A 12,004-nucleotide genomic window follows, 5' to 3' on the forward strand; every position below is an offset into this window, starting at 1 on the left:
AGAGAGGAAGGGAGAAAACTCGTGACCACATACACATACACACAGAGCTTATTGCCTGAGAAAGACAAGACTCCTTATTGAGGCCTACGACCCAGACAGGGGCCATTACATTCTAAATAGCATCATAAAATACATTCCTTTTCTTTCATAATATCGTTCTACCTAACTTTGGTTTGGCATGTTGTCAATGGAGTGAGTTGTGAGCATTATGGCCTACAGCTGGGCTGATATGGTAAGGTGTGTGGATGGGTGGGTGGGTGGTAGCCTGGGAGGGGGATGGGCAGTTATTGTCATAGCAATGAGGAGAAATCCCATGAGCTCATTTCTCAGGATTACTATCAGATGGGAAGGTCTCCAGTGGGTGGGGTGGTTTGGGGCTAATCTTACTGCATGATGACTTGTCAGATACAGGTTGCAGTTCCAATCTCAGAGCCGACTAGGTGAAAAATCAGCCGATGTCCCTTATTAACCCTGATTGTTCCTCTAAGTGGCTCTGGATAAGAGTCTGCTTAATGAAAGAAATGTAAATAAGTCAAAATCAATAATTGCTAACTGCCTGAAAAAGTTGGTTCTAATTTGATCAATTAGTATGTCAACACTTCAGAACAAGACAATTCAAGGACAGGATGGGGGGTGGCAGGTAGCTTAATGGTTGGGCAAGTAACTAAAAGGGCACTGGTTTGAATCCCTGAGCCGACTAGGTGAAAAATCTGTCAATGTGCACTTGAACAAGGCACTTAACCCAATTGCTCATGTAAACCACTCTGAATAAGAGCTGCTAAATGACTAACATGTAAATGATGATTCTACTGAAACCACTAGGTGTGCCTCAGAAACAGGTAGTGTAAAACTACTGCAGCACTGCCCCCTGCTGGAGAAAAACTAGATATTGCAACCTCCCTTTGATTTAAAAACGAGCGGATAAACTTTTTTCAACATAAAAACATTTATTTCCCTAGAAGAGTTAAGAAGAACCATATCTCTCAAACAGAGCATAGTTTTTTAAATCTTCAATTTACACAACAACCCCAGGTAAACCTACATAGACATGAACACTGCACAGTGAAATCATTAGGCTACATCTTAAGAGGGTTTTGTTACAGAAAATATATTTCAAGTGGGTTCCAGGTACATTTCAATGCTCAGAACCGGATGGTTAAAGAGCACTTGTTCCATATGTCGAGCTAAACTTTCTTTACCAGTCATTCATTGCTCCACTTATTTCCTATATGACGTAGAGGGGTGGAAAGTCTACAGTTTTGTTGCGTATATTTCCAGTATCATCACCTGTTCTGAGCGTCACGGTTCCTCTCAGAGTATCTGTATCTCGGCGAAGTCGTCGAGAGAGCTGCCCTTCAGGGTCTCGTCCGGTCCCTCCGCGGTCCCGCTGTCTGACTCCTCCTCGATGGCGAGGCGCACGTCGGCGGAGGAGCACAGTGAACTGACGCTGCTTTGCTCAATGGAGCACATGGCGCAGGCCAGAGGGGAGCTCAGGACCCTTCCTTCATAGAGGCCCTGTCTCCCCGCGGAGAAGGGAAGCGACACCTGGAAGGAGGGCATGGTGATGCTGTGCTTCTTTTGCCGCGCGCCCCATTCCCGCTGCTCCTCCTCGTGCACCAGACGCGTAAAAACATTCGACCTTCTCTTCTCCCGCCTTTTGGAGCGAACGTAGCCCAGCATTATTCCAACGAGGAAGACCCCATAAAAGGAGATTACTATGAAAATGTACACGTATGCGTTGCCGTTGCTTTTGTCAGTTTGGGACGCGTCATTAGCCCTCTGCAGGGGAAGAAGTTGGGGCGTTGTAAAGTTGTCTGACCTCTCCATCCTCAGTGGAGTTTATGAAGTGGAGTTTATGAAGGAAGTTTCCTTGAAAAACAAAAACATTACAGAGGTTTGGATCTTGATTCTTTGCCAAGACTTTTACGCACATCTTTACGCACACCCACGCACACATTTAAGCACACGTTTAAGCACATAATTTCTAAATTGCAGGCTATACGAATTATTGTATTAATCGTATAAAAGTATGCCTATTTAGCCAAATACATGTGTTATTCGACAAAACTTAGTGAACAATTGCTAAAGCCTATTGTTACTAATGATACACTACTTATCCAACTTACCGAGCAATAGAGCTGTGGGACATGTGGACCCAGCTGTATGATCCGTGTCCTCGTGTGTGTACGCCTCTCGAATTTAATAACAGGATATCCAAGTGCATGGGAATATTTATATAGCGATCTTGGGACGTCTATAATCACGTGGACTCTGTGGTCGAGAGGCAAGTTTTGGCCCAGTGTCAAATTTTGAGTCGACAGAGCCCAGACACAAATGTGACAAACAATGGTTATCCGATTTTCGAACGCTATGTTCCAATTCTGTCAAGTTACTAAAGTAACTTTTTATTTTCTGATAGAATATGATATTTAACAGCTGTTGTTTAACAGATATTTAACAGAATTGATCCAAAATAATTTTCCATCGACATGTGTGAGTTAATGGGTGTGCAATGCTTCAACTCTAGCACACCAATCCTGTTAAAATTGCATATCCCAATATTGCGAAAATATATATATTCCCGGATGTTGAAATCACATTAATTTTCAGTTCTGAAAGAAATTTAAAATAGTTTTTGATCATAGACTCAATAGCTACATTTCAACTGCACATGCATCGTCAATAAAGTTCAACATTATATCACAATAACCCTTTTTTAATTCACTTAATATTGGAAAAAGAAGCGAACTGAAGATTGCAATATAGAATATTTATAATTGCCGTTATCTGTTACGTGCACATCAGCTTTTTCTACAACCTTATAACTTGCATCAATGATGTTCAAAGTAATATATATTTTTGTATTTTTTTTTATTTTGGAAAAGTTTTTTATTGTCACATTTCCTTTAAAAACAGCTCATACATGTTTTACATCATTTCATACACATTAAAACGGCAATAAAGCATAAAACACAGCATTTGAAGGTTACATTTAAATTTGTTAAAAAGTACATGTTAAAACCAATAAGAACAACCATGAATAAAAGTACTTTTCATTGTAAAAACATCAAATCTGTAAAGCCATTTAAAATGTGTACAAATGATTTAACAAAGGTAAAACAATTTTAAGACATGAGAAACATGCTAAAAAGTCACTTTGTTAAAAGGCTGTCTTCGGTCCTTTGTACAGGAGCGGGGTGAGTCCTTATCAAACTCGCCTCCTCCTGCTCTCCCGAATCAATCATTGTCCCGTCCTTAGGGGCCCAGAGGAGATCCCTCCCCTATGCACATCGCCATAGGTGCCGCAGCGCTGTCAGGCCGTGGCCGCCGAGACCTAGGGTGTTGTGGGGGACCCTTCGCCTGGGGTTGAGGCCTCCTTCCTTCCGTACCACCCCAGGGCTTCCGTGGCTACCATGGCCACTGCCTGGGGGGTGGTGTCTACTGGTTTGCTACCAGTAGGTTACGGGAGGACCACAGTGCTTCCTTCAGGCACATGAGGGTGGGCCAGATCTTGGTGAAGGCCTTCGATGGAATAGGCCTTCGGCCCACCCCATACAGCACGAGCTGAGGTCTTAGGTCCTCCCCTGCTGGCAGACACGGGTTGATCAGGGGGCCTGCTTCCTTCCACATTCACCCTTGCACATTCATCTTCTGCACATTCTACCATTCCAGTGTTTAATTGGTATATTGTAATTACTTCGCCACCATGGCCTATTTATTTCCTTACCTCCCTTATCCTACCTCATTTGCACATGCTGTATATAGACTTTTCCTACTGTATTATTGACTGTATGTTTGTGTAACTCTGTGTTGTTGTATGTGTTGAACTGCTTTGCTTTATCTTGGCCAGGTCGCAATTGCAAATGAGAACTTGTTCTCAACTAGCCTACCTGGTTAAATAAAGGTGAAATAAAAATATAAATAAATTATTACAGATAATGAAACAGAGTTTAAAACAACAAGATAACCTTTAAAATGGTATAAAATACATGTTTGAGGAATTTTAATTATGACAATTTTGATGTTTTGAATCTGGTGCCCTGCACTTTCACTGGCTGTTGTCATATCGATCCCGTTAACGTGATTGCAGCCATAAGAAGTTTTAAGCAACAAATTATCTAGGATAGTGCTAACGGGAGGGGTTTGGAAATTTGAGCATCAAATAAGTAGGCTGTGACGAATGACGATGGTGGGCACGGTTGTTTAGTTTGATTAGCCTGGTCCCTTTTGAGCTTATTGGATAAATTAAGTTAAACAAGTTTATTCTAGCTTACAGTTCAAACAAAACTTTCTCATGCAATCATTATCATTATTATTATCATTATCGTTATCATTATCATCGTCGTTATCATCATCATCGTTATCATTATCATCATCGTTGTCATCATCGTCGTTATCATTATCGTCATCGTTATCATTATCGTCGTCGTTATCATTATCGTCATCATTAGCATTATCATCATCATCATCATTATCATCAAAACCACCTAACGGTACGTCACCAATCACTGCTTTATTATGGATCTAATTGTAGTGGACGACATAATGGATATCAGATTTTTAAGACAGCCTAATTTCTCAATTTGCACTCAAATAACTCAGGACAGCACTGATAGACCAAACACAATCTTTATTTACTTCTTCATTTAATAATTTTCAAGGCAAATTACAAATAAATACAATTGATGCACTTATGTTACAAGGCAGGTTCCACAGACAAGTAGGGAGGAGTTCCAAAACGGGTCTATATTATAAAGCTTCAATAGATTTAAAATAGGCTATACATAATTCCTTCTCCCCTCATATACAGTATGTACAGTATAAAGGAAAACATCAGAAAGGCATGTTATTCTGGGTGACAGTAACACATACTGTCAAGAAACGATATCTTTCATTACTGTGTACAGCATTGTTATTCAAATATTTTCTATGCGTAGTTATCCACCTGAAATCACAAGAAAAGGCAACAGGTGTCATGTACCGGAATGGTGTTCTACAGAGCAATGTTTGTACCATTTAGGAAAGCTTTAGGCTACCTTTTGCTGTGATGTATCACATACAACAACATACAAGGAATGGCCTTTTCAAGTGCGAGAACACAGCACGCATGCGCGCACACACACACACACACACACACACACACACACACACACACACACACACACACACACACACACACACACACACACACACACACACACACACACACACACACACACACACACACACACACACACAGAGAGAGAGACACAGACAGACACACACACACACACACACACACACACACACAAATAAATGCTGAAGCTGTCCTCTTAACTAAATTCTCTAAATTCTTAACTGTTGTACGGAAGTGTTTTGTGTGCATCTCTTCTTGCCATAGGTCAAGTAATCCCACCTTAGTTTGGTCCAAATGTTATATTATCATATGGCATACTGTGTACTTCAAGCATGACAGTGGTTCTAGAACTACAGCTCTTACATTAGCAAGTGAATGTGTGGTTAATGTAAGTGCACACCTATAACAGAGTACAAATATGTTTTCTACCACTGAAAGAAATTGGTATTCACCAATCTACATCTTTCTTACAAACATTATGATTTTATGACAAGAGTATTATTAATTGGCATTATCATAAATAATAATAATATTAATGATGGAAATGGCAAGTGAAGAGTTCTGAAATTATAGAGTACCAGTCAAAAGTTTGGACACACCTACTCATTCAAGAGTTTTTCTTTATTTTACTATTTTCTACATTGTAGAATAATAATGAAGACATCAACACTATGAAATAACACATATGGAATCATGTAGTAACCAAAAAACTATTAAACAAATGAAAATATATTTTAAATTTGTGATTCTTCAAAGTAGCCACCCTTTGCCTTGTTGACAGCTTTGCACACTCTTGGCATTCTCTCAACCAGCTTCATGAGGTAGTCACCTGGAATGCATTTCAGTTAACAGGTGTGCCTTGTTAAAAGTTCATTTGTGGAATTTCTTTCCTTCTTAATGTATTTGAGCCGATCAATTGTGTTGTAACAAGGTAGGGTTGGTATAGAGAAGATAGCCATATTTGGTGAAAGAAAAAGTCCATATTATGGCAAGAACAGCTCAAATGAGTAAAGAAAAATGACATTCCATCACTGCTTTAAGACATGCATGTCAGTCAATCTGGAAAATCTAAAGAACTTTCTTCAAGTGCAGTCGCAAAAACCATCAAGTGCTATGATGAAACTGGCATTCATGAGGACCGCCACAGGAAAAGAAGGCCCAGAGTTACCTCTGCTGCAGAGGATAAGTTCATTAGAGTTACCAGCCTCAGAAATTGCAGCCCAAATAAATGCTTCACAGATTTCAAGTAAAAGACACATCTCAACATCAACTGTTCAGAGAAGACTGCGTGGATCGAGCTTTCATGGTCAAATTGCTACAAAGAAACCACTACATAAGGACTCCAGTAAGAAGAAGAGACTTGCTTGGGCCAATAAACACAAGCAATGGACATTAGACCGGTGGAAATCTGTCCTTTGGTCTGATGAGTCCAAACTTTAGATATTTGGTTTCAACCGCCATGTCTTTGTTAGACGCAGAGTAGGTGAACGGATGATCTCTGCATGTGTGGTTTCCACCGTGAAGCATGGAGGAGGAGGTGTGATGGTGTGGGGGTGCTTTGCTGGTGACATTGTCAGTGATTTATGTACATGATTCCATATGTGTTATTGCATAGTTTTAGAAAATAGTAAAAATAAAGAAAAACCCTTGAATGAGTAGGTGTGTCCAAACCTTTGAGTGGTACTGTATATTCACGTCAAAATGTTTTTCTTCTGGTGGAAGAGACTCATAATTTCACTGCCCTAGCCGCAACCAAAATTTCCCCATTGGGATAATAAAGTCATTATCTTATCTTAGTCTCTCTGAACCTCCTGTTGACTTCATGCTTGTAGGATTGGATGGGCAGATGGGCATCTAATATAAATCATAGTACTAAAGCCTCACTAAGCAGAAAAAACAGCATCAACCAAACACAACAAAAATCAACACCGACAGCTTGTTTCTTCCTGTCCTGCAGAAAGTAAGACTAGTCTCTGGGAAGAAATAGGTTCTGAAATTAGCAATAGAATAAGCAGTGAAAAAATGGATTTGGAGCCATGGATTTTGAACTTGGACAGAGAATTAGCCAATGAGGACTCTATACTAATGTGAACAGAATCACGGAATTAAAGGAGAAAAACAAATAATGAAACAGCAGCTATTAACCTAAATGTTAATGGTACTTGCTCTCTACAGGCTCTCATGGCTTAGCATTCCTGACGCCCTCAGACAGAAGAGCATTGGGGTTCAAACGGAAAGTTTTCCAACCAACCTGAGTTTGTGCTTCAATAACAGTCGACAACACTCAGACAGACATGAGCTCAACAGGCAGCATGACCTACCTGTCCTGTCTCATAACTCACATCTTGAGGAAAATCATCTCCAAAGAGGGTAAGAAGTGGAATGAACATGGAGATACTGTTTGAGGGTGTTCCAACAACACTCCTTACTTACTCTCCTCTAGCTAATCTTTCTCTCCAACAGTCTTCAGGGCTAGGCTATTGTCTATTGATTCACATTTTTAAGCAAAGCCATTTTATCGAATAAAGGAACAGTGGAGGGGAAATACTGCAACAACACAGCCTCCTCTCTTTGATATTTATATTTCTCTCCCTCTATCTCTTTTAATCTCTCTCTCTCTCTATCTATCTTCTTTGGTCTCAGGAGAACAAAGTAGATTCAAGTCATTTGAGTGCTTCTGGTGGCTCGTCCAGGATGGGGGTCGGGGTTCGGGGGTCGGGTGGGGAAAAGAGGATTGAGCAAGGAGCTGGGCGGCTTGAGGCAGATGCTGGCTCTGTGCTTGGAGAGGTTCTGGTCTGGTTTGGTCCTACTTCCCGCCATACATTCTCTCGATGTCGTCCTGGTACTTGCTCTTCAGCTGCTGGCGTTTGAGCTTGAAGGCTTCGGTCACCAGGCCCGTCTCGGGGGTCCAGGGGTCGGGGCTCAGACGGATCTTACGGGGGATCTCAAACCGCTCCAGCTGGGCTGCACAGACAGACAAGAAGAGGAATTGCATCACAACTCCAGTCAGAGATGAAACCAAAGCAACCACCAAAAGGAATGGATGACAAAAGTAAAGCTTCAACCTGACTCACTATAACCTGTATCTACTACTACCACTACCATCTATCTATAACTTCCCTCTCCTCTCTCCAAGGTCTGATGACCTTTGACCTCTCACCTGATAGGGCGGCCTCTGTGATGACCTGCAGGACCACCTCCTCCATGGCAGCGTTGTCACACAGCTCCTCCCACGAGCCCCGGATAAGGTACTGCTCCGCCAGCAAAAGCAGATTCTTCTGATTGGGCACCACAAAGCCAATCACGTACATCTCATCACTGAAGAGAGATAACGGTTAAGAAGACACCGCCATGTCTCTGTTGTTTTTACATAGACTGATTCACACACACACACAGTTTTGCATAGCTATCCTCGTGGGAACCAAAGAATTGATTCCCATCCAAAATCCTATTTTCCCTAACAGTAAATCTAACCCTAACCTTAACCCTTAACCTAACCATAACCCTAACCTTAACCCCAAACCTGTAACCCCTAACCCTAAAACTGTACCTAACTCCTGACCCTAACCCTAATTGTAACCCTAACCCTAACCCCTAAGCCTAAAATAGCAGTTTTCCTCGTGGGGAGCGGAAAAATGTCCCCACTTGTCCGAATTGTCCTTGTTTACTATCCTTGTGAGGACTTCTGGTACCCACAAGGCACACGAGGTTGACGGCATCTTAATTGGGGAGGAAGGGCTCATGGTAATGGCTGGAGCAGAATAGGTGGAATGGTATCAAATACATCAAACACATGGCTTGATGCCATTCTATTCACTCCGTTCCAGCCATTATTATGAGCCGTCCTCCCCTCAGCAGCCTCCACTGCCACAAGGATTGTCAAACAAAAACACAGACTCACGCGCACCGCACTCGCACACACACACACACCTGTTGGCATAGGCACAGATGTTGTCTATAAGGGGGCAGTTCTTCAGCATGGCCTCCACCTTCCCCAGAGACACATACTCTCCTGCCTGGAGCTTAACCAGGTCCTTCTTACGATCTGTAGACACAGGGACACACTGAGGAGAACTTGAGGAGAAACAGCACATTTTCCACTGCACTGCAATTCTTTACAGACAGATGTAGACAACAGAGAGCTGTAGGATTTCTGTCAGTCTAAAGTAAACATGGCTCAAGAGGAATTCTCAGAAGTGAGGTGGAATTGGGAAACAGTTGTTCTTGGAAGCTGCCCTGCCAGACTGATGAATGTAGGAGCATAGGTTTTGAAGAAGGGATTCAGTGGTTTTGGGATGATGTTGATGTGGTGTGCTGGCATAGGCAGTATCAGGGAGTTTTCTTTATATACTACTGTACATGGATATCAGAGGAGGCTGGTTGGAGGAGCTACAAGATGATGGGCTCATTACTATGGCTGGAATGCAATCAGTGAAGTGGTACCAAACACATCAAACATGGAAACAATGTTTGACTCTGCTCCATTGATTCCATTTCAACCATTCAATGAGCCCATCATCCTACAGCTCCTCCCACCAGCCTCCTTTGATGGACATGCCCAAATGTAAATGCTTATCTTAGCAAATATGAACTTAGGGCATAACCTTGGTGAAAGGGGACACTGAGAATTAAGCCATTCAGAAGAGGTGTTAATCCTGCTCCTCACCAATGATCTTGAGGCATCCATCAGGATGGACCTCTCCTATGTCTCCCGTACAGAACCAGCGCTGGCCGGTTTCATCCACAAAGAAGTCCTGGTTCTTGGCCTCGTTCTTGTAGTAACCCATGGTAACATTGGGCCCGCCAATCAGAATCTCACCTCGTGGGGTGGGAGTGTCTGTGATGTGGTAGCCACCTGGAGGACAGAGCAGTAGCAAAGCAATTAAGTAATAATTAACTTAATTATTAACTTTATGTCCTGAATACAAAGCATTATGTTTGGGGCAAATCCAACACAACACATCCCTGAGTACCATTCTTCATATTTTCAAGCATGGTGGTGGCTGCATCATGTTATGGGTATGCTTGTCATTGGCAAGGGCTAGTGATTTTTTAGGATAAAAATAAACGTTATAGAGCTAACCACAGGCAAAATCCTAGAGGAAAACCTGGTTCAGTCTGCTTTTCACCAGATGCTGGGAGACAAATTCACTTTATTTTTTAGCATTTTACCTCCTTTATCTTCCCAATTTCAACCTTATCTCATCGCTGCAACTCCCCAACGGGCTCGGGAGGCAATGGTCGAGTCTTGCATCCTCCGAAACATGACCCGCCAAACCGCGCTTCTTAACACCTACCCGCTTAACTCGGATGCCAGCCGCACCAACGTGTCGGAGGAAACGCCGTTCACCTGACGACCAAGGAGCCTGCAGGCGTCCGGCCCTCCACAAGGAGTCGCTAGATCACGATGAGCCAAGTAAATCCCCCCCGGCCAAACCCTCCCCTAACCCAGACGATGCTGGGCCAATTGTGCGCCGCCCTATGGGACTCCTGATCAAATCCGGTTGTGATACAGCCCGGGATCGAACCGGGGTCTGTAGTGACACCTCTAGCATTGCGATGCAGTGCCTTAGACCGCTGCGCCACTCAGGAGGCCCGACAAATTCCCCTTTCAGCAGGACAATAACTTAAAACACAAGGCCAAAAATAGTTACAGTTTTGACTTAAATCGGCTTGACAATCTATGGCAAGACTTGAAAATGGCTGTCTAGCAATGATCAAAAACCAATTTGAAAGAGCTTGAAGGATGTTGAAAAGAGTAATGTGCAAATATTGCACAGTCCAGGTGTGCAAAGCTCTTAGAGACTTACCCAGAAAGACTCACAGCTGTAATTGCTAACAAATGTGAACTAGTATTGACTTAAGGGTTTGAATATGTATGTAATCAAGGTATATTAGGGATTTATTTTTCAGAATTTAATTTGACAAATGTTAGAATATTTCTTCTACTTTGACATTACAGAGTACTTTGTAGATCATTGACACACAGTGACGGATAAATACATTTAAATCCCATCTTGTAACAACAACATTTGGAAAAAATCAAGAGGTGTGAATACTTTCTTAAGGCAGAGGAAAGAGTTGTGTTCTGAATATCTTCCTTACAAGATCATGGGGAATGCAGTTAAAATATGAGAGGGTGATCTTTCTCCTAAAACACTGTCCATCTCTCACACTGACTAGGGCAAGTGTGTAAATTATGTGGGATGGATTGGTAAACTATATGACATTGTTTTCATAAGTGTGTGTGTGTGTGTGGGGGGGGGGGGGGGGGGGATAAAGAGACCCAAGGGTCCTCCTCCCTGTCTGTCTGTGTCACTCACCCTCCACCCAATCCTTGAGCTTGATTTCAGAACAAATGAGTGGTCCTCCAACTCGCCCTGTACTGTAGTCCCACACTGGAACACACACATTCACATTATCATCACAAGCTGCATTGACTCACCACGGTATGATACACAGCCGCACTGTTATGCTGAATGCGCCCCATCCGTTACCGTGGAAACCTGATCAAACCATGGTAACCCCGCCAAGGCCGTGCTCTCACTCCCATCCCTGAGGGATGACAGCACTTTCTCATTGGACCACAGTTAATAGTAATGCTGGGCAACGGATCACTGCTGGCTGCAGTCTTTTACTGCATTGGGGAGAACTAATGGATATTTCAATGCTGTCTCCCATTTACTTTCTCTTCAGCTCCATCCCTCTGTATCCCAAAAATCCCTCCTTTCCTCCCTCCAACCCCTCTCTCTGTCACACACTCTCACACTCTCTCTCACACTCCCTCACTCTCGCTGATGGTTCCAGCTCCGCAGGTCTCGGTGAGGCCATAGCCCTGGCCCACGGGGCAGCAGAAGCAGACATTAATGAAGCGCTGGGTGGCGGCAG

General features: G+C 42.8%; 2 protein-coding genes across 2 annotated transcripts in view; both read right to left on the reverse strand.

Annotated features, from left to right (window-relative positions):
* Window positions 1-942: 942 nt before the first annotated feature.
* On the reverse strand, window positions 943-2,225 carry LOC110504107 (potassium voltage-gated channel subfamily E member 4). The gene is made up of 2 exons (XM_021582931.2): window positions 2,127-2,225; window positions 943-1,869 (listed from the first exon to the last, which is right to left on the reverse strand). The coding sequence occupies exon 2, from the start codon at window positions 1,825-1,827 to the stop codon at window positions 1,312-1,314; it is 516 nt and encodes a 171-aa protein (XP_021438606.1). The 5' UTR covers window positions 1,828-1,869; window positions 2,127-2,225; the 3' UTR covers window positions 943-1,311.
* Window positions 2,226-6,711: 4,486 nt separating this feature from the next.
* The window catches only part of LOC110504108 (long-chain-fatty-acid--CoA ligase 3), a 46,666-nt gene continuing 41,373 nt past the window's right edge, over window positions 6,712-12,004 (reverse strand). The window contains exons 10-15 of the mRNA XM_036961352.1: window positions 11,906-12,004; window positions 11,440-11,514; window positions 9,783-9,971; window positions 9,047-9,161; window positions 8,277-8,434; window positions 6,712-8,080 (exon numbers count right to left, since the gene is read on the reverse strand). The exon at window positions 11,906-12,004 is cut by the window's right edge and continues 74 nt beyond it. Of these exons, the coding sequence (XP_036817247.1) occupies window positions 7,923-8,080; window positions 8,277-8,434; window positions 9,047-9,161; window positions 9,783-9,971; window positions 11,440-11,514; window positions 11,906-12,004 (794 nt within the window). The 3' untranslated portion in view covers window positions 6,712-7,922. The remainder of the gene's footprint in view (window positions 8,081-8,276; window positions 8,435-9,046; window positions 9,162-9,782; window positions 9,972-11,439; window positions 11,515-11,905) is intronic.

The sequence above is a fragment of the Oncorhynchus mykiss genome, chromosome 24 (assembly GCF_013265735.2).
Source record: "Oncorhynchus mykiss isolate Arlee chromosome 24, USDA_OmykA_1.1, whole genome shotgun sequence".
NCBI lineage: Eukaryota > Metazoa > Chordata > Actinopteri > Salmoniformes > Salmonidae > Oncorhynchus > Oncorhynchus mykiss.